Source organism: Phaethon aethereus (assembly GCF_964289735.1).
Source record: "Phaethon aethereus genome assembly, chromosome: W".
Taxonomy (NCBI): Eukaryota; Metazoa; Chordata; class Aves; order Phaethontiformes; family Phaethontidae; genus Phaethon; species Phaethon aethereus.
The window spans coordinates 13778953-13801308 of record NC_138581.1 but is presented as its reverse complement, the minus strand read 5'-3'; the positions used below and the strand labels follow the sequence as shown (position 1 = coordinate 13801308).

Sequence of the window (22356 nt, the reverse complement as noted above, 5' to 3'; positions counted from 1 at the left end):
AAAATGTATTAATGTCAGCAGCATGATAAATTCCAAGAGTGTATCAAATTATTTGTTAAATAACATGCTTCATTAGGTAAGACATTGTCGTGGTTTAACCCCAGCCAGCAACTAAGCACCATAAGCAGCCACTCGTTCACTTCCCCACAGTGGGATGGGGGAGAGAATCAGAAGGGTAAAAGTGAGAAAACTCGTGGGTTGAGATAAAGACAATTTAATAGGCAAAGCAAAAGCCACACATGCAAGCAAAGCAAAACAAGGAATTCATTCACTGCTTCCCATGGGCAGGCAGGTGTTCAGCCATCTCCAGGAAAGCAGGGCTCCATCACGCATAACGGTTACTTGGGAAGACAAACACCATAATTCCGAACATGTCCACCCCCCCTTCTTTCTTCTTTGCCCCAGCTTTATATGCTGAGCATGATGTCATATGGTATGGAATACCCCTTTGGCCAAGTTTGGGTCAGCTGTCCTGGCTGTGTCCCCTCTCAGCTTTCCATGCACCCCCCGCCTTCTCGCTGGCAGGCCAGCATGAGAAGATGGACAGTCCTTGACTACTTAGCAACAACTGAAAACATCAGTACCTTATCAACATTATTTTAATCCCAAATCCAAAACATAGCCCCATACTAGCTACTATGAAAAAATTTAACTCTATCCCAGATGAAACCAGGATAGACATCTACATAAAACAGCACAGAAATTCATAAAGAAGAAAATTCTATTCTTAGCTACATGCTGCAACTCCAGTTGTGGGAATTTCACTGGCATAAATAACAATAGGTTTGGTTTCGTTTGGTTTAATATATAATGGAAACAGACGGCATTTCTTTTGTAATCAAATGAATATTTTCAGAACACAAGTTTACTCCAGACTCATTCCAGTTGCATTGCAAACCAAGGCAATAAGATTATTTCAAAATATCATGCAGATTGCCTGAATCTGACTGTGATCAGATTAAAAGATAGTAGCAGTGATTTTATGGAAGCTAAATGACAATGTCCTTGTGGTAGTACTGACATTGACTCCAGCTGATACAGTTTTTGGTCATTAACATACCTTAATATGTGTCTAGAATGAGCCCTCCAATAATTAGAGCTGAATACACTATGGTTTTTAAAATTAAATCATGCCTCTGGGAAAGAATCAGGGAATAGACAGCTAAAGGACTTTCAAGCAATTAACGAGAACTGTACTGTCAGGTTAAAAATTAAACACTGCAAAGTAGGTTCAGAGATTTTTGTCTCTCAGAAATTGGATGTTGACATAGAAAACGGCTCTCAGGCATGCTGTTGAGTGAAAGCAGAAGTGAGAATGGATACTGCTTATTTACAGCCAAATGAAGTAAGTTTCTCTACTAATTTTCATAATTCAAACAACTTCTCAAAAAAGCTGACAAAGTTTAATTAAATATTACAGTGTCACCGATCTTAGACAGGTAGACAGAAATGCAGAAGTAAAGATTCATACTTTTTAAGTGACCTCTGATTTCATGTCTGTTTCCGAGTACTCTGAAAAACCTACCCCAGACTGAACAATCAGAAACTGAGCCACTCAAATTTTAACTTGATTATATTATCATAAAAAAGCCTAAACAACTTATCAAACATTATGCATTTTTTTATTCAGCTTTGTAGTCACCAAAACCCTCAAACCAAATCCTAAACCCAGACCTTTATTTACTAGTCCATGTTTTTACATAGTATTACAATTCACAGGTCCCTCCATACACTCGAGTCCAAGAAACCTAATATAAAGAAAAACCTTTTACTGACATGATTATAAGCATTGCTTATTTTGATGAGCTAACAAATACAGTGCCAGTACACATTCAAAAATGTGTAGTCTTGCTAAAATAACCAATGGGAATAACAGAATCGGCACTTTTCCCCCCATAAGCCCAAGCATGATGCTGATCTTATGAGATCTAAATTTTGATACCTGTATATATAGAGATAATATTAATCAAGCACTTTTTTCTCACTACAGTCAAAACAAAAAAATCAGAAAACTGAAGAGGAAGTCTCATGATACTGAGCATCCCAGGTCAAAGTTTAAAGACTTGCATATAACACCCCCAATACATCATCTTTTAGATTGCACATAGGAATTCTGTAATGGTTTGGTTTGGTTTGCTGGGTTTTTTTTAAACATATCTCAAAATCATGGTGAATACATTTGCCTTTATTTAGACTGTGAGGAAGTTGAATATTCTAAAATTAAGCATCCTGCAGAAAAAATGTACTTGTTTACTTCTTCATAGGTGCTGCAGGTGATCTTCAGAACATCCCAATTAACTTAAAGTACCTCAAAGAACTGAGGAATCATTTGAGTTATGCTTACTGAGCTCTTTCTCTGCTGTAAACATTACTCTATGTTCAAGTACATAACATGCCCAAAGTTTGAAAGAAAATGCAGTGAATGGACTGTTATTCCAAGACTAGAATGGACATAATAAAAATTGGGAAATGTTCAACATATATGTGATCTCAAACTAATACCTCTGCATTATCCAGAGACAGAAGGATGTCTTATCAATAAAATGAATTGCTTTTGTTGCACAAATAAAAGCATAAACCTCCCCGTATCCCCTAGAGGACTAGAGACATTATTCAATATTAAAAATAATAGGAACTGAAGATGATAAAGAACCTAATGCATTTCTGGCCCATATTCCACATCAAAGCATTTCTAATAGAATATTTCATTGCTTTTTTTTGGTCCTGCTTCCTAAATGTCCTATTTTGCTATTCTTGCTGCAGTTTCACCCCATTACTTCCATGTAATTTCTTTCCTCTTTGTAACATTCATTTATGCATTTGAGGATTGTTATCATATTTCTCTTCAGCCTACCTTTACGGGAGTTGCATTTTACCTGGGGAACTATTATAAAGCTTAATATATAATGTACCGTCAGAAAGAATTTTTGGACATTATAAATGCAGTTTAGATTAATGCTACAATTTTGTCATTTTATCCTTTGGGGCATTTACAGAAGTAAAGTACAAAAATTGTTGGAATGCAGACAAGCGCTATTAATAATCTTTTTAATATTAAACAGTTCTCTATGTTTAGTCATGTACAAAGAGTGAATGCTCATGTAATAGGAATAGTTTAACTGTACGAAGTTTTTCTTTAATAGAAATAAAAATTATAATCACCACAATAGTATTTGAAAATGATACATGAAAGATAGCCCTAGCTAAAACTGTGCTTCAGTCATAAAAACATAAATAAATAAAACCCAAAAGAAATTGGTTTGTGCAAGGAATGTATACAGTCTAATTATAAAACCTGCTTATCAGTTTATTAGTAAATAATTCAAAAATCTCAGTACTGTAAGAGAACCTCATGACAAATCCTGAGCAACAAGACTGAGATGACTACCTTTAGAATCCAAAACTACAGATATTTCATACTCCTACACTACCAGTGACATAATGTATCCATTAAAACCCACACTAATTTGTAACTGATCTATTTAATATAAACAAACATGATTTATATACTTAATTTTACATACATATATCTATATCAATTACACTTAAGTATGATACAACACATTTTGTCTTCATCACATTTTACTTTCAAACTCTACTGCTCTGTATAAACCGAAGTATGTAACAGCTCACAAAAAGATAAATCCCATTAGCTTCAACTGAGACATTACAGACATGTGACAAAAAGAGAGAGACAAAGTGCTTATCCCAAGCTTCTTAAAATGATAGGTATAACATGTAGAGTGAAGACTGGTCCCAAGGAAGAACAGGTTTTAAATCAATACATGCAGAAATTTTAGAAATATGTATGTGAGCTGCGCATATACACAGTCTACCACGTTAGGGTGACTGCTGGTGGTCAAAGGCAGATCCAAAAGATACGTACAACTTAAAAAGAAAGTTGATGCATAAGGCAAATGTAAGTTCAAAATTGAGAGATAAAAAACATGAGGCACACTAATACATTGCAATTATGACTTACACTTTGGCACATACTGAATTGAAAAATTAAGCTGCACATGTGCATGACAACATGGATGGGTTGCATAAAACTGCACAAAATAAAAGAACATTGATAATTGCAACAGACATAAAATTATTCTAGATGTACATATGCAAATATTATTGTGTCTTTCACCCTGATTAAAACCCATTAAAACTTGACATTAAATTTACTTACCAAGAAGCATCAGTAGAGCTTTATATGATTTATAAAGTTTTATATGATAAACCTCATAGGTTTACATGATAACCCTCAAATACGTATACAAAAATGTTTTGAAACTGGAAATGCCACACGTTAAAAAAAACTGGCATAACTTTACTATTCACTATGCCCTAAAATTTTCTGTTCAAGGTTTAGAATTAATTCTGCTGTGTGGAAGATAACTTCCTGACACAGCTGGTAAGTGAGCCTACCAGGGGAGGTGCCTCGCTTGACCTGCTGTTCACAAACAGAGAAGAACTGGTGGGAGATGTGGTGGTCAGAGGCCGTCTTGGGCTTAGTGACCATGACATGATAGAATTCTCAATTCAGAGTGAAGTAAGGAGAGGGGTCAGCAAAACCATGGACTTCCAGAGGGCAGACTTCAGCCTGTTCAGGTCATTGGTTGAGAAAGTCCCTTGGGAGACAGTCCTGAAGGACAAAGGGTCCAGGAAGGCTGGACAGTCTCCAAGAAGGAAATCTTAAAGGCACAGGAGCAGGTGGTCCGTATGTGCTGAAAGACGAGCTGGCGGGGAAGACAACCGGCCTGGCTGAACAAGGAGATTTTGCTGGGACTCAGGGAAAAGAGGAGAGTTTATCACCTCTGGAAGAAATGGAAGGCAACTCAGGAAGAGTACAAGGATCTTGTTAGGTCAAGCAGAGACAAAATTAGAAAGGCAAAAGCCCAGCTAGAGCTCAGTCTGGCCACAGATGTAAAGGATAACAAAAAATGCTTCTACAAATATATTAACAACAAAAAGAGAGGCAAGGAGAATCTCCATTCCTTACTGGATATGGCGGGGTACATTGTCTCCAAGGATGAGGACAAGGTCGAGGTACTTAATGCCTTCTTTGCCTCAGTCTTTAATAACCAGAGCAGGTATCTGCAGGGTATTCAGACCCCTGAACGGGAAGATGGGGATGGAGAGCACAATAAACTCCCCATAATCCAGCAGGAAACAGTTAAGGACCTGTTAAGCCACCTGGATACCCACAAGTCCATGGGGCCTGATGAGATCCACCCAAGAGTCCTGAGGGAGCTGGTGCAGGAGCTTGCCAAGCCCCTCTCCATCATTTATCAGCAGTCCTGGTTAACAGGGGAGGTCCCAGATGACTGGAGGTTTGTCAATGTGACGCTCATCTACAAGAAAGGCCGGAAGGAGGATCCGGGGCATTACAGGCCTGTCAACCTGACCTCCGTACTGGGGAAGATTATGGAGCGGTTCACCTTGAGGGCGCTCACGGGGCATGTGAAGGACAACCAAGGGATCAGGCCCAGCCAGCATGGGTTCATGAAAGGCAGGTCCTGCTTGACCAACCTGATCTCCTTCTATCACCAGGTGACCCGCCTAGTGGATGAGGGAAAGGCTGTGGACGTTGTCTACCTGGACTTTAGTAAAGCCTTTGACAGCGTCTCCCACAGCATTCTCCTGGAGAAACTGGCGGCTCATGGCTTGGACAGGTGTATTCTTCGCTGGGTAAAGAACTGGCTGGATGGCCGAGCCCAGAGTGTCGTGGTGAATGGCGTTAAATCCAGCTGGTGGCCGGTCACAAGCGGTGTTCCCCAGGGCTCGGTTCTGGGGCCGGTGTTGTTCAATATCTTTATAGATGATCTAGATGAGGGAATCGAGTGGTCCCTCAGGAAGTTTGCAGATGACACCAAGTTGGGTGGGAGTGTTGATCTCCTGGAGGGTGGGAGGGCTCTGCAGAGGGATCTGGACAGGCTGGATCGATGGGCGGAGGTCAACTGTATGAGGTTTAATAAGGCCAAGTGCCGGGTCCTGCACTTGGGTCACAACAACCCCATGCAATGCTACAGGCTTGGGGAGGAGAGGCTGGAGAGCTGCCTGGCAGAAAGGGACCTGGGGGTGCTGGTTGACAGCCGGCTGAATATGAGCCGGCAGTGTGCCCAGGTGGCCAAGAAGGCCAACAGCATCCTGGCCTGTATCAGAAATAGTGTGGCCAGCAGGAGTAGGGAAGTGATTGTACCCCTGTACTCGGCACTGATGAGGCCGCACCTTGAATCCTGTGTTCAATTTTGGGCCCCTCACTACAAGAAGGATGCTGAGGTGCTCGAGCGTGTCCAAAGAAGGGCAACGAAGCTGGTGAGGAGTCTGGAGCACAAGTCTTATGAGGAGCAGCTGAGGGAACTGGGGTTGTTCAGTCTGGAGAAGAGGAGGCTGAGGGGAGACCTTATTGCTCTCTACAACTACCTGAAAGGGGATTGTGGCGACGTGGGTGTTGGTCTCTTCTCCCAAGTAACTAGCGATAGGACGAGAGGAAATGGCCTCAAGTTGCACCAGGGTAGGTTTAGATTGGATATTAGGAAAAATTTCTTCACCGAGAGGGTGGTCAAGCATTGGAACAGGCTTCCCAGGGAGGTGGTGGAGTCACCATCACTGGAAGTATTCAAAAAATGTGTAGACGTGGCATTCGGGACACGGTCTAGTGGGCATGGTGGTGTTGGGTTAACGGTTGGACTTGATAATCTTGAAGGTCCTTTCCAGCCTTAATGATTCTGTGATTCTATAAGGCTTTGTGCTCCTTTAATAGATGAGAAGTTACCCAGAGAGATTCTCCCAGTAGAAGATGGTAATAGTTTATTGCTATTGTTACAAATCAGTTCATACTTTATATTCATCTATATAGGCAAAAGACCTTCAACATTGCCTGCATTGCACCTTCTTATGCAGTACTCTGCCAGATAACTCAGTCTTACTTCACTTCATCTTGAAGCCAATTAAAATTTCTGTCCCCACTTTCAGTCAAAGGCTCTTCACAAACATCACATTAAGAACTGGAATCATCAGAGTGTGAAGGCTACATTTACTCACACACATATTATTCCCACTCAGTCTTTGTCATACATTGCTCTTGTCAAAAGATGCCTCTCCCTTGTGTCTCTGGAGGTAGTAACTCTGATTTCTTTTTAGAACGTTTACTACAGATGCCCTAGCTGATATGGTAATAAAAACAAGATTTCCATAACAGCGCGAGTTTCTCTGTGTACTCATAGACAGGGAAGGAGGGAGATGCCACAGGGCTGGACTGTCCAACAGTCCAGGCATGTGCAAGCAAGCCCTCTGAGAGTTAATGAAACTCCCAATGTGCCTAAGAACACTGAGTAATTAATTGTCTTAAAAATCATATGCATACATTTCCACTAATACCAGAAGGCCGCAACATATAAAAGTCAGCCAAAGCCCAGGTCCACCGCAACACTACTATGAAATTAGTGAAACACATATGGCAGCAGCAGAACCATGTGCGGTTGCCTGCATCTCCCATTGGCTTCATGCTGCTCTCATCTGGTGGCTGCGAGGCCACGGGGCTGGCTCAGTGATGCTCTCCCATGGGCTCATTCTGCACATAAGCAGGGATGACTGGAGGCATTTGATATCACACAAGAAAGCATGCAGGACTTCAATAAAGTCTAACCGAAACACTGACAATAAATTCACTTTTGTGAGTCATGCAATTACACAGAATTGTTGTCCAAGTTTAGAGACACAGTAATCACAGCTGTGAAGAGATAAACAGAGGTCTTTTGCTGGGTTTGATGTGCATTAGGTGCTCAGTTTACATAACAGCTTCCAAATCAGACATTAACCCTCAGAAGACTGGGAAGAGACAACCAGGAACAAAATGGTCCCCTTGTAGAAAAATTATGTAATACTTACTGAATTTAATTCTCCAAGGTGTTGGGATCACCCGGCAAGGGCTCGACCTTAAGGAGAAGGAGCTGTGGCATTGAGAAGCTGGTAAACAGCTGGATATCTGCACGGCTCGACCTTGAGGAGAAGGAGCTGTGGTAAACAACTAAGAAGAAGCAAAGGAGTGCAGGAACACCTGCAAGCAGCGAATCCTGACTGTGTGAGAGGCGCATGGACAGCGCATGATATTTTGTATATAGCAAATTGCAATAATGTGTGTAACAAGCTGTAACCAATCATGAGTGTGTGCGCGGTGACTAAGCGAAAATTATGATATATATTGGAGTCAAACAAGACAATAAATGGCTTCGGAGTATAACTCTCATAGAGTTGTGAAGTCCATCTTTCTCCCGCAACTGGTGACCCTGACGTGATATGATCTATGGGATCTCATCGTTGAACACCGGTCGAGCGCAGAGGATGCCGCGGGAGAAGCCCGCTTGGAAGAATTGCAGTCAGCGGGACTGATGCAAGGAAAAAGAAAAAGGAATATGTTGCAATGGAAAAGCACCCAGCGAGGTGAGGTGAGCAACCGGGGTGGCATGGGGCAGAACACATCGCATGAAGAAGGGGTGATAGTCAGACTCCTGCTGCATATGCTCTCTAAGGGAGGACTGAAATATGATGAATATACACTTAGAAGGCTTCTAATTTGGAGCCGAAAGAAAGACTACCCCCCTGATCCGTCTGTGGCGTTGTGAAATATGTTCATCTGATTCGTGTGATGAAGTGTAATCTTCTGTACTTTTATGGATTTCTCCTGCACCATAAAAAGGAGTATTTTACAGGAGAAAGTTAAACTACTTTGCTGGTATATCAGCTCAAACCAGTTTGACCACTGACCGCATAGTATTGTGTAAAGAAAGTGCATGCATAAGGTTTGGGGTCATCCTGGGGGCACGCCGAGGAAGATTCGAGAAGACTCTAGCAGGAGAAGAGGGCATGCGCTGAAGAAGACACGCCTGTTCATTAATATGTATTAGAAGACACGCCTATTCATGAATATGTATTAGCGAACAGGATCACACTGAGGAAGAGTCGAGAAGATTCTAGAAGGAGAAGAGGGCATGCGCCGAAGAAGAAGACACGCCTATTCATGAATGTGTATGAATGGACAGGATATAAACCAGGAACAGGAACTGTACCGCGTGCGTCTTGGTGGAGTGGAGACTCCCGGCGCACCCAGCACTGTTTGCTTGCCTCTATTCGCTTAATAAATTGTAAATTTGAATTGGAATCCTGTTTGGGACTAAAACATTTATCACAATTGGGGGCTCATCTGGGATGGTCTTGGTTCCGGAATTCTGACTTGATCTCGGAGGGGCGCCCCACCAATTTGGTGGCTCCTGATCAGGTCGGGTCGGGACTAACGCCATCCTGAACCTGAATAGGGGCAAGCAAAGAATTTGATTTTTTTATGAGCTCCCTTGCCGGCTGCAGCAGTTTATTTTGCCCATAATTCTGCGCGCGAAGATCCAAATGAAGACGACAGAGTCATAAGTATTTAAGGTGTATACCGTTCGGTTGGGTGGGATTCGGTTGCCTGTGTGTGTAAGAGTGTGACTGAGACGGAACCTAGTTCCGAAGCGATTGTGGAGGTCTTCTAACCGCGGTTCCAATCTCCCACGAGGGACTTGGCCGGTGAAGGACCGAAGCGATTCTTAGAGGATTCGTGGGTGGGTGATAGGTCCTAAACCCCCTGCAAGACACTCTTACTGGTAGCCAAGGGCTGTAGGAATTGCCACAGTAAAAATTCCTGGATGGGTCAGACGAAATCGAGAACCCAGGACCAGAAGAAAGGGAGCGAATTACTAGAAATACCTCCGGAGAGTCCATTAGGAATAATGATTAAAAATTGGAATGATAGGGGCCCCAGAAAAGGAAAAAGTAAATTAAAATCAGTTGAATATTGTATGGTAGAATGGCCAAAAGAACCTTTAAGACCACATGTCTTTTGGCCCGTTTTTGGATCTTTTGAAGACTGGGTCTGCCAGGCCTTAAATATATATGTTAATTCAAAGGAACCTTTTAGTCAGGAGGAAAGTGATTATGCAGGATTATGGGACAGAACTTTACGTTCTTTTCCAGCCTCAATACTTACATTAAAAACAGATGAAAAGTTTGAGGAAGAAGAAGAGGGGAAAAGTGAAAAGGAAAAAGATGATAAATGGGAGCCACTGGATAACCTACCGCCTCCATATTCTAATAAACCATCTCCGCCGGCGGCTCCCCCTCCGGTGGCCGTAGTACCTCTATCTGTACCACCGTTGCCCCTATTTCCACCACCAACAGCACCGGAATTAGATCGACCTCCGGCTGCATGTACGAGAAGTAGGACTGCTGTATCTGAGGAAGCTTCTCTATATCCCTTACGAGAAGTACCCCTCGGAGGCAATCAGGGAGGCATCGGGTTTGTGGCAGTCCCATTAAATACCACAGATGTAAGAAATTTCAAGAAAGAAATGGGGACCCTATTAGATGATCCCCTCAGAGTAGCTGAAAAATTGGACCAACTCCTAGGCCCCAATACTTATACCTGGGAAGAAATACAGTCCATTTTAGGGATCCTATTCACAGTTGAGGAAAGGGGAATGATTAGACAAGCTGGAATGAGAATTTGGGAAAGACAGAATCAGGCAGTACCCCCAGGAGATCAGAAATGGCCAAATGTGGATCCCCACTGGGATCATCAACAACCCCAAGGAAGACAAAATATGAGGAATTTGAGAACGTTAATCATACAGGGAATAAGGGAAGCGGTTCCCCGAGGGCAAAACATTACTAAAGCATTTAATGAACAACAAGGGAAAGACGAATCTCCAACAGAATGGTTGGAGAGGTTGAGGAAAAACCTACAAATGTATTCTGGAATTGATCCGAATACAGTGGCTGGGACCGCACTCCTTAGAACACAATTTGTAGCTAAATCCTGGGGGGATATAAGAAGGAAATTAGAAAAATTGGAAGATTGGCAAGAAAGAGGATTAGAGGAGTTACTTAGAGAAGCCCAGAAAGTCTATGTTAGGAGGGACGAAGAAAAACAAAAAGCAAAAGCAAAAATTTTTGTAGCAGCAGTAAGAGAAAGTCAGAAAAATAAGACGACTCCTGGAGAGAAAAGGGAAAAAAGAATAGAGCAGACACCCCGGGGACAGCCTTATCGAGAAAGATTTACAATTCCCGTCTGTTACTACTGTAACAAGAGGGGACATGTTCAGAAGAACTGCCGTAAGCGGGAACAAGATGAGAATATGTTCAAAGAAGACTAGGGGTGTCAGGGGCTCTATCTTCTGGGGACTTCAACATCAACAGAGCCCTTGATAAAATTATTAATTGGTCCCCATAAAGAGGAAGTTTTATTTTTAGTGGATACAGGGGCCGAAAAGTCAACCATTCAAAAACTTCCAAAAGGAATAGAAAAAGGGAAGAGTTACATGTCAGTAGTAGGGGCAAAAGGAGAGCCTTTTAAAGTAAATATATTTAAAGATGTAGAAGTAGAAACAGAAAAGAAAATTTGTCTTAATGATTTACTTTTGCTCCCTGAAGCGGAATACAATTTATTAGGAAGGGATTTGATTTTGAAGTTAAACTTGAGCATTCAGAGTCAAGGGGACAAATTGCAGATTAAATTATACACTTTAACACAAGAGGATGAAGAAGCTATTAACCCCTCAGTGTGGTATAAGGAAGGGGAAACTGGAAAGATAAAAATGGACCCCGTAAGGGTTCAAATAATAGATCCGCAACGCCCAATTAGAATCAAGCAATACCCTATACCTATGGAGGGTCGAAAAGGATTAAAACCTGTAGTTGGCAGACTTCTGGAAAAAGGAACCCTAGAACCATGTATGTCACCTCATAACACGCCCATTCTTCCCGTAAAGAAACCGGACGGGTCATACAGGATGGTGCAGGACTTAAGAGCTGTAAATCAGCGAACAATCACTAAATTCCCTGTGGTGGCAAATCCTTATACTTTATTGAGTCATATATCTCCCAAACATACTTGGTATAGTGTAATAGATTTGAAAGATGCTTTTTGGGCCTGTCCTCTGGATGAGGGATCCAGTGATTATTTTGCCTTTGAGCGGGAGGACCCCGAAACAGGACGAAAACAACAATTAAGATGGACTGTGTTACCACAAGGGTTTACAGAGTCACCAAATCTATTTGGACAAACTTTAGAAAAAATTCTACAAGATTTCACAATACCTAAGGAGGTAAAATTATTGCAATATGTGGACGATTTCTTAGTAGCAGGAGAAACTGAAGAGGGGATCCGAAAAGCCACCATTAAATTGTTAAATTTTCTAGGGGAAAAGGGATTAAAGGTGTCCCGATCAAAGCTACAGTTTGTACAACAAGAAGTAAAATACTTAGGACATTGGCTGAGTAAGGGAAGGAAGAAGTTAGATCCTGATAGGGTATCTGGGATTCTATCCTTAAGACCCCCACAAACTAAAACGGAAATTAGGCAAATACTGGGATTATTAGGATATTGTAGACCATGGCTTGAAAATTATAGTGAAAAAGTAAAATTCTTATATGAAAAATTAACTAATAACCAACTTAAATGGTTTATTGAAGATGATCAGAGATTTGAGGAAGTAAAAAAGGCATTAACACAAGCACCTGTATTGAGCCTCCCAGATCTAGAAAAACCTTTCTATCTCTTTGTGAATACATCAAGCCAGACAGCATATGGAGTTCTTACTCAAGACTGGGCAGGAATCAAAAAACCCGTGGGGTATTGTTCTAAGTTACTTGATCCAGTAAGCAGAGGATGGCCTGCTTGTCTCCAAGCTTTGGTTGCTACAGCATTATTAATAGAACAAGTTAGGAAGATTACCTTTAGTTCTCCTTTAAAAGTGTATACCCCACACAATGTCAGAACTGTTTTACAACAAAAAGCGGAAAAATGGTTAACGGACAGCCAAATCCTAAAGTATGAAGCAATACTAATAGACTCCCCTGACTTAGAACTGAGGGTGACTTCTGCTCAGAGTCCAGCACAATTTTTGTTTGGAGAACCATCAGAGGAATTACAACATAACTGTTTAGAGGTAATTGAGACCCAGACAAAGGTGAGACCAGATTTAAGAGATGCTGAGTTGGAAAATGGAGAAGCGCTGTTTATAGATGGCTCCTCCCGAGTGGTAGAAGGGAAGAGAAAATCGGGTTATGCAGTAATTAATAAGGACTTGGAACTTGTGGGATCAGGACCTCTGAGTCCATCATGGTCAGCTCAGGCTTGTGAGCTGTATGCCCTATGTAGGGCCCTGGAATCATTAAAAGGAAGAAGTGGGACTATATTTACAGATTCTAAATACGCATATGGGGTGGTCCACACTTTTGGAAAAATTTGGGAAGAAAGAGGTTTGATTAATACTCAAGGGAGGAATTTAATACATCAAGAATTAATAGTAAAGATTTTGAAGGCGTTAAGAGAACCAAAGGAGATAGCAGTGGTACATGTGAGGGGACACCAAAAGGGATTAGATTACCGAACTAGAGGAAATAACTTAGCAGATAAAGAGGCCCAGGAAGCAGCCTTGAGGACTAAAGTTGCCAAAATTAATGTAATACAAACAAAGGAGGACACCAGCAAAGAAGAACGAGAGGAAAGAGAGAAGAAGTTTACGCCAGAAGAACAAACAAAATTGGAGAAAATAGGAGCTAAATTAGAACAAGGAAAATGGACACTGCCTGAGGGGCGAGAAATGTTGCCAAAAGCCTACACCAGGCGAATATTAGAACGTTTGCATGCGCAAACACATTGGGGTACAAAAGCGTTAAGTGATCATTTTCTTAAACAATTTGGTGGTATTGGAATTTTTGAAATAGCAAAGCAAATTACACAAGGTTGCTTAACCTGTCAAAAGGTAAATAAGACAGTGTTTCGACAAGCAGCCATGGGAGGGAGAAAAACAGTTTACAGACCTTTTGAGAAAGTACAAGTCGATTTCACTGAATTGCCTAAGGTAGGGAGGATAAAATATTTATTGGTAATAGTAGATCATTTAACACAGTGGGTAGAAGCGTACCCTGTAGCACGAGCTACGGCACAGATGGTGGTAAAAATTTTATTGGAACATTTGATACCTAGATATGGGATAATCCAGTACATTGATTCTGACCAGGGCACACATTTTACTTCTAAAATAATAAAACTATTATATCAATCATTAGGTATACAGTGGGAATACCACACTCCGTGGCACCCACAAAGCTCGGGGAAGGTAGAAAGAATGAATCAAACAATAAAACAACAATTGGCTAAATTAATGATTGAGACGCAAATGCCCTGGACGAAATGTTTACCATTGGCACTTCTAAACATAAGAACGAAACCATACAGTGAGACTGGATTATCGCCATATGAAATGTTATATGGCATGCCTTATTTTCAAGGAATGCCTCTGGGGAACAATGTAATTGAGGATCATAGTATCCAACAATATATAATTACCATTGGAAAAAGATTAAAAGAATTAAGAGAGATTGGGATGGTGGCCCAAACACCACCTTTAGGATTTGCAATTCATCAGTTAGAACCAGGAGATAAAATTCTGATAAAAACATGGAAAGAAGGAAACTTATCTCCCCTCTGGGAAGGACCTTTCCTTGTTTTATTAACTACAGAAACAGCTGTGAGAACTGCTGAAAAAGGATGGACACATGTGTCGCGAGTGAAAGGTCCAGTGAAGGAGTGGAAGGTCACATCTGACTAAATTGCTGTGGGAATTTTATTGCGGCTACTCCTGTAATGAAACAGGAGTGAAATATGAAATTCCCACAGTTGCTAAAAATCTATTTGTAAAGTCATTGAATATAACTAATTGTTATGTTTGTGGTGGAACAAATCAAGGTGAACGATGGCCATGGGAAGCTATGGAGAGAAATGTAAGTAATCCCCAAGTTTGGAAAACAATGGGAAAGGGTAATAGGAAACAACAATGGGTATTCCAAACGAGTATAATCGGAAGGAGTTGTTGGCAAAAGAACAGGAAAAAGGAGCTGGAACTAGAATTTGTCCTTTGTGTAGAAGGTGGTGTGTATTTGTAAGATTAGTGTTGCAGGCTAACTGGCAGTTTTCTGTAGCCATAAAGCCTTGCAAATAAAGAGGATTGCCAGGCTCGGGCAAGTGCTCAGGTCTGGACAAACCACTGATCTAGCAAAGCTCTGGCCTTCACAAGCAGTGCTCAATTAATTTGGGTACTAAGAAAGCACCCCCTTAAAGGAAAGAAGAGGGCAAGACCGGAGGGGAACTGGTGTTGCGGCTTAAAAAGGGTCTGCCAAGGGCTGCAACCCCTTCGGGCTGTGACCGCCGATCACTATGGCCCTGACCGGACCTCTTCTAGTTCTACTTGGGGGTAAGTTCCTCGGACTCTGACTATGGCAAATAACTGTAGTCAATATTGGAACAAGTCCAGCTGGGGTTTACCCCAGAAAAATGGAAAAAGTGAGGACCTTTTCTAATTGTACAGCGCATACCTGTAATCAACAATAAAACCTAGTTTTTTCCTGTTACCCATAAATTAGGGAGAACGAATGGCCTCCTGAGAGACAAACTTGGAATGGAATCAATCTAGGAGGATTTTGGGGAGATTTTATGGGTGGTGATCGGCTTACTAAAATGGGGATAGTTGTATTGAGGATATGTGGGGGATTGTTACTAGATTAATCTACTCGGTTATACTCAATTGGAAATGAAAACACGAATCAATACTATAAAGAAAAAGATGGGGGATTGTGAAATATGTTTATCTGATTCGTGTGATGAAGTGTAATCTTCTGTACTTTCATGGATTTCTCCTGCACCATAAAAAGGGGTATTTTACAGGAGAAAGTTAAACTACTTTGCTGGTATATCAGCTCAAACCAGTTTGACCACTGACCGCATAGTATTGTGTAAAGAAAGTGCATGCATAAGGTTTGGGGTCATCCTGGGGGCACGCCGAGGAAGATTCGAGAAGACTCTGGCAGGAGAAGAGGGCATGCGCTGAAGAAGACACGCCTGTTCATTAATATGTATTAGAAGACACGCCTATTCATGAATATGTATTAGCGAACAGGATCATGCTGAGGAAGAGTCGAGAAGATTCTAGAAGGAGAAGAGGGCATGCGCCGAAGAAGACGACACGCCTATTCATGAATATGTATTAACGGACAGGATAAAAACCAGGAACAGGAACTGTACCGCGTGCGTCTTGGTGGAGTAGAGACTCCCGGCGCACCCAGCGCTGTTTGCTTGCCTCTATTCGCTTAATAAATTGTAAATTTGAATTGGACTAAATCATTTATAACACTTATATGTGTTAAATTATTTGCGTCTAGCAGAAGGAGAAACGGTACCTCCCATAATAAAACATGTAGAAGCAATGACAGGAAGTCTGTTTGAGTTAACACAAAATGTGCAAGTAAAAGTTAAAAATTTGGAAAAGAATATGTGGGAAGGACCTTTTCAACTGCTAACCTGGGGACGAGGTTATGCTTGTGTCATTACAGATTCTGGAACTCGTTGGGTACCCGCAAAATGGGTAAAACCATGGGCGAAACAGTCACCATCATCGTCGTTGGACACATCTTGACACTATCAGGTGTCATCGCAATCTGGATGCCACCTCAGCCAAAAGAAAATGTATAGGTAACATTAGCAAATCAAACAGGACAGGACACCATCTGTCTCTCTCTTTCCTCTGCGGGAGAAGGAGGAACTTCACAACTCTATGAGAGTTATATTCCGAATCCGTTTATTGTCTTGTCTGACTCCAATATATATCATAATCTTTGTTTAGTCACTGCACACACACTCATGAATGCTTACAGCTTGTTACACACATTAGTGCAATTGGCTATATACAAAATATCATGCACTGTCCATGCGCCTCTCACACAGTCAGGATTCGCTGCTTGCAGGTGTTCCTGCACTCCTTTGCTTCTTCTTAGTTGTTTACCACAGCTCCTTCTCCTCAAGGCCGAGCCATGCAGATATCCAGCTGTTTACCAGCTTCTCAATGCCACAGCTCCTTCTCCTTAAGGTCGAGCCGTGCAGATCAACGCCACAGCTCCTTCTCCTTAAGGTCGAGCCATGCAGGGTGATCCCAACATCTCCCCCTTTTTTGTTTATCTATAAACAAAACCTGATGGATCATTCACAACCCGAGGACTGTGAGGAAGATGGACCATCTGTACATTCTTGTATTGTCCTGTGCCGCGAACTCAGCCCAGCAGTCGGTAGGTGCCAGCTTTACGTGGGCGTCCCCACGGAGGCAACGGTGGCCTTGCCGTACACCGGCCCACTGCCCTTCGGGAAATCCCGGTATTTATACATTTGCAGAGGAACGAGTTTCGACACACGTGGCCAGCGAGTGTCGGAACACGCCTCGGTTGTCACCTTTTAACACAGGGAGCCTATGGCGTATGCGCCCGCTGGCCAGACGTGCTGCACGTGCCACAGCCATCCCGTCTATTGGTTCGTAGGCTTTGTTCACACAGCATCTTACCATAATCCAGCAGTCACATATCAACTATGCTTAAGCCAATAGCAGAATGTTACAAGGCAAACAATTCTAGCTGTACTACTCCTAGTGATGGAAACTACTCCTAGAGATGGAAAAAGCGCCTGCACAAAGCTATGAAAACCAATATTATATCTTACCAAAGGATTTGTAGTTATAGAGCGCTTTGCCCTAAAAGCTTCCCATGTTCCTCTCATGATACCGCTAATTTCAGTGTGATTAATTATTTGCAAATTAGGAACTAGGACGCCCGTGGTACAGTCCCCTGACCAGTTCCTGGGCAGCTGTTTCCCAGCCAATTGATCTCCACACAGCCACCATAACCCTTCTGGCAGATTGAAAAGGGATTGCCTGGGGAGGAAAGAGACAGACAGAAAGTGTCCTGTCCTGTTTGATTTGCTAATGTTACCCATGCATTTTCTTTTGGCTGAGGTGGCATCCAGATTGCGATGACACCTGATAACGTCAAGATGTGTCCAACGATGATGATGGTGACTGTTTCGTCCATGGTTTTACCCATTTTGCGGGTACCCAATGAGTTGCAGAATCTGTAATGACACAAGCATAACCTCGTCCCCAGGTTAGCAGTTGAAAAGGACCTTATGGTGAAGGAGCTGTGGCGTTGATCTGCATGGCTCGACCTTAAGGAGAAGGAGCTGTGGCATTGAGAAGATGGTAAACAGCTGGACACCTGCAGCAAAGAGGAAGCAAAGGAGCGCAGGAACACCTGCAGGCAGTAAATCCTGACTGTGTGAGAGGCGCGTGGACAGCGCGTCATATTTTGTATATAGCCAATTGCAATAATGTGTGTAACAAGCTGTAACCAATCATGAGTGTGTGCGCGGTGACTAAACAAAAATTATGATATATATTGGAGTCAGACAAGACAATAAACGGCTTCGGAGTATAACTCTCATAGAGTTGTGAAGTCCATCTTTCTCCCGCACCAAGGGTGTACCTGTCTGATAAAGAGCAAATTCTTCCCTGAAACACAGGCAGAGCGAAGAGCCATAAAACTAGAGACTAAGCCCCACAAGGATGCAAGTAAGTGATTCACAGAGCACTGACTTTACAGACGCAGCTTCCACACTCTGTTCATACCAAAAAAGGGGGGCAGGAGGGCACAGGGATGCTGCCCGCTGCCCCAAACAACACAGCAAAATATTGCTTGGTGTATAGATAAACATACTAAGTTTTATTAAATTCATGAGAATGAGGTCAATAAATGTAACCAAATGCATCAAAGTATCCCAGCAAATGCATACAAGCATCCAGAACCATAGAAAAAAAAAAAAGAAAAGAGAATCCACAGGAGCCTATACCAAAATTTTCTCATGTCTTACATGGTTAACGCAATATTCTCCTAAGTGTACCTATATTTAAAATTTACTGTGATGTTCATTTTCATATGTGCTACAAACACCCTAATAATAGCTTAATTTACAAACTTACCCTAAATCTTCTCATTTGGATATCATAAAATATTCAGCTTTTTTACCTTATTCCCATATAGGAAGATGAATAGAATATATAGTACAACTTCTTCACACATTTCTATAAAAACTGCCACCCAAAAAGAGTATTATCATTATACCAATTATTTCAGGAGAAATGACACAAACATCTCACATTTCTCACTGAAACAGTCCTACTGACTAAAAAATTGGGTCTGGATCAGGCCACATCATCCCAAGACTAATGAAAGACTATTAACTTTATTTAAAAAACAAACACCTCCATTCTAATGAAATAAAAACATAATAAAACCCCCAGAAAATACAGTTAATTTAAGAATATGTAGATGACAGTCCTGAAAAGGATGCAGTGTTGTTTACTCCTACTGAAAAAAATAAGTAAACATATTCTATGATCTCTAAACCTTCCCACAGGAAAAAATAGGACAGAATTAGAAGATATTTGTGTAATGAAACAGAATCAACATACCTATCACCTATTTCACATATCAGCTTAAAAAGGTACATGGCGCAAAATATGATGCATAACCTCCTATCGCCCAAAACATCATTTGGTTGTGTACCTCGCTCAGAATCCAAGCTTACAACAAAATGAGGGAATTTACTCACAAGAATAATTTCATTAATTTTAAGGGAATTCTCACATGAATAAAGTTACTCATGCACACACGTGGGTAAGTAAGAGGCTATCAGACCCCCCCCTCAATTCCCTACGCATGCTACCACAGCACCAGATGTGACCCGCTATGTCCCTCTCTGGCTGGCAGAAAGGGAGTGGGTGGACTCTTGGCTCTCTGCTGAGCTAGCATGCGAGAGGGAAAAGGTACTCCGGGAAAAGGTACTCCAGGAAAAGAATGAGTGCAGCTTATTGCCTCCAGGGACCCAGGAAAAAGCAGGGATTTGAAGCACAATTTTGAGTCACAGCTGAGTGCTGCCCTGCTCCTCTGCTCTTGTAGCTGTACTGTTCTCGGGCTCAACTGCAAGGTGCTAGCACAGCTCACTGTGTAACACCCCACTCTGAATAGTCCCACAGAAATTCAGACTTTGGAAGTATTTTCTCTCATTCCCTCTTGAAGCATGTTCTATTTAATCTACTTTTTCTTAGAAGATCCATGTAAGTATTGGACATTCTAGATTTTCCTTTTTTTAAAATGGTTTCCGATGTGATTCACTTATTGTATACACGCAGGTTGTTCAATTCAAGCTGTTGATCAAATTGCTTAACACCACCGATAGTTCTTCAGCAAATATCGTAGAGTGTAAAATTTACAAAGGCACATAGCCAGCTGGCAAATATAGCAAAATTAAATAATCTTACATTTAAAATGTAATTTTAAAAGGAAATAACTCTTCCCCGGAATTTATTTGCACTGCTTTTCATGCGAACATGTTGCATACCTTCAACTTATTGTGACAGCAACGTTCTAATTCAGCATCACATTTACCACTCTGTCTCTGAAAACGTAGTTTCCCACACAGCGTTAGCTTGGATAAAGTTATTTTGCTGCAACTCTGACAAAAACGTGCTTCCTTCACGCGACACCATGAACAAGTGTTTACGCTGGGCGCTCAGGAAGGAGCCGGCATGCGGCCAACGCGGCCGCCCAGGATTTTAAATAAATTATTGTTATTGTCGCTGCGTGCACCCCAGCGAGCTCTCCCGCCCTTGGGCAGAGCCGTGCCCTGCTCCGGCGGCGCCCCCGCCCGCTCCCCGCCCGACGAACGCTGCGAATACGGCCGTCCCCGCGACGCGACCAACCCGGGACGGCCCTGTTGCCTGCGCTGCCTCCCCGCCGCGCCGCGCCGGCCGGGCGGTGCCCGCATCCCCGCGAGAGCGGTTGGCGCGGCCCGGGTGCAGCACGCTGGAGAGCGCCGCGCCGAGCCGAGCCCCGCGGCCTCCCCACCGGCGGTCCACGGACCGCGGAGGGCAGGGTAACTGCCCCGCGCCGGCTTCCAGCCCCTTCCCCGCCGCACGGGCGGGGGACGGGGGAAGCAAAGTTTTAGTTGCCAAGCGGGGCAGCGAGGCGCCGCGGGGTGTGAGGGAGGGAAGGGGCGAGGCGGGGTCCGCCCGCGAGGGCGGCGAGGGGAGGAAGCCACTCACCTCCGCGGGGCGCGGCCGGACGCCGAGCGAGCGCCAGTGCTCGCCGCCCCCGCCAGGTCGGAGCCCGCCGAAGTTTCTGCCGGGCGAGGTGCGAGGTGGCGGGAGCTCCACCCTGCCTCCCGCGGCGGGGCCACCCCCCGTGCGGTCGCGGTAGCTCCGCGCTCACCTGAAGTCGCTGTAGGGGTGGATGATCCAGAACCCCGCAGTTTTAACCCTTTCCTGCTCCTTCTCCACCGCCTTCTGGCTGCCGAACATGCGGAGGGAAAATTTGTTGACCCCCGGCTGCAGCATGGAGGTGAACTGCCGCTGCATGAAGCCGTCCTGCCGCCGAGGCCCCTCAGCATCCTCGAAGCCCACCACGGGCTCCTCGCCCCCGCCGCCGTCCACTTTGAAGCACACCGAGTTGCCATGCTCCTTCACGCCGCCGCCACTGGCCCCGCCGCTGGGGCTGCTCTGGGCTTTCTTCGCCGGGGTCGCCGGTTTGGCTGTGAAGGCGTTAGCGCTGCTATCGTCCCGACTGTCTGGAGAGGAGCTGCGCTTCCCAGCCTCCATGCTGCGGGGCGGGCGCGCCGCCGCCGCGGGAGAGCGCGGGGAAGCCTCGCCGCCGCCGGTGCCCTTCAGCGGCGCGGCTGGGCTGGGCTCAGCTCCGCGCCGCCCGGCATGGCCAGCGCCGCCGACTCTGAGCCGCCTCCCGCGCAGGGCTGGCACTGCTTCCCCTCGCCCGCCCCCTGCCGGCGGCCGCGCCACACCGCCCGCCTGACATTGAGCGCCCCGGAGTCCTTGAGGGACTGAGGCGCCCGGGCCGAGGGGAGGGGGAGGAGCCGGCGGGGGAGGTGGGCTCTGCCCCCGGAGCCGCGGCGCGCGTGGGCCTAGCGGCGGCTCGACATGTGAACGAGAGTGCGGAGGCCTGCGGGGTGGGGGAACCGACCGACCGACCTCCACATGGCGGTGGCGGGCGGTGCCGCCCGCCGGGGTGGTTCTTAGTGTGACCCGAGGCGACGGTCCCCGGGAAAAGGGGAGGGGTGGGGAGGAGAGGGGGATCCTCAGCAGAGTGCGGGGCTGCCCTGAGGGCCTCGGCCGGCTGCTCTGCCTGTTCTTCTAACAGAAATACAATAAAACGGGGGGGATTGTATTTCACCTTGGGTGAACCGAGCAGCGAGGTGCTGGGTGGTAGTGTGCCTCCACACTGAGAGTGGGAAATGGTGGCTGGAAATGAAACTGGAGAGGTCTCACAGGCTCACCCTTTACACGCAGCCTGTCTTTTGTGAAGCCTGTCTCATGCTTCTCATGGAGCAGATTGACTGGAAGGGCAGGCATCTGCCTGGTAATGGAGCTGAGTGACGGT

The 22356-nt window shown here is 44.2% G+C and overlaps 1 protein-coding gene across 1 annotated transcript in view; it reads right to left on the bottom strand.

Moving 5' to 3' along the window:
* Positions 1-21563, bottom strand: part of LOC309415040 (potassium/sodium hyperpolarization-activated cyclic nucleotide-gated channel 1-like) — a gene marked incomplete at both ends in the record, with an annotated part of 268544 nt that extends 246981 nt beyond the window's left edge. The window contains one exon of the mRNA XM_082012431.1: positions 21178-21563. Within this exon, the coding sequence (XP_081868557.1) occupies positions 21178-21563 (386 nt within the window). The remainder of the gene's footprint in view (positions 1-21177) is intronic.
* Positions 21564-22356: the final 793 nt, after the last annotated feature.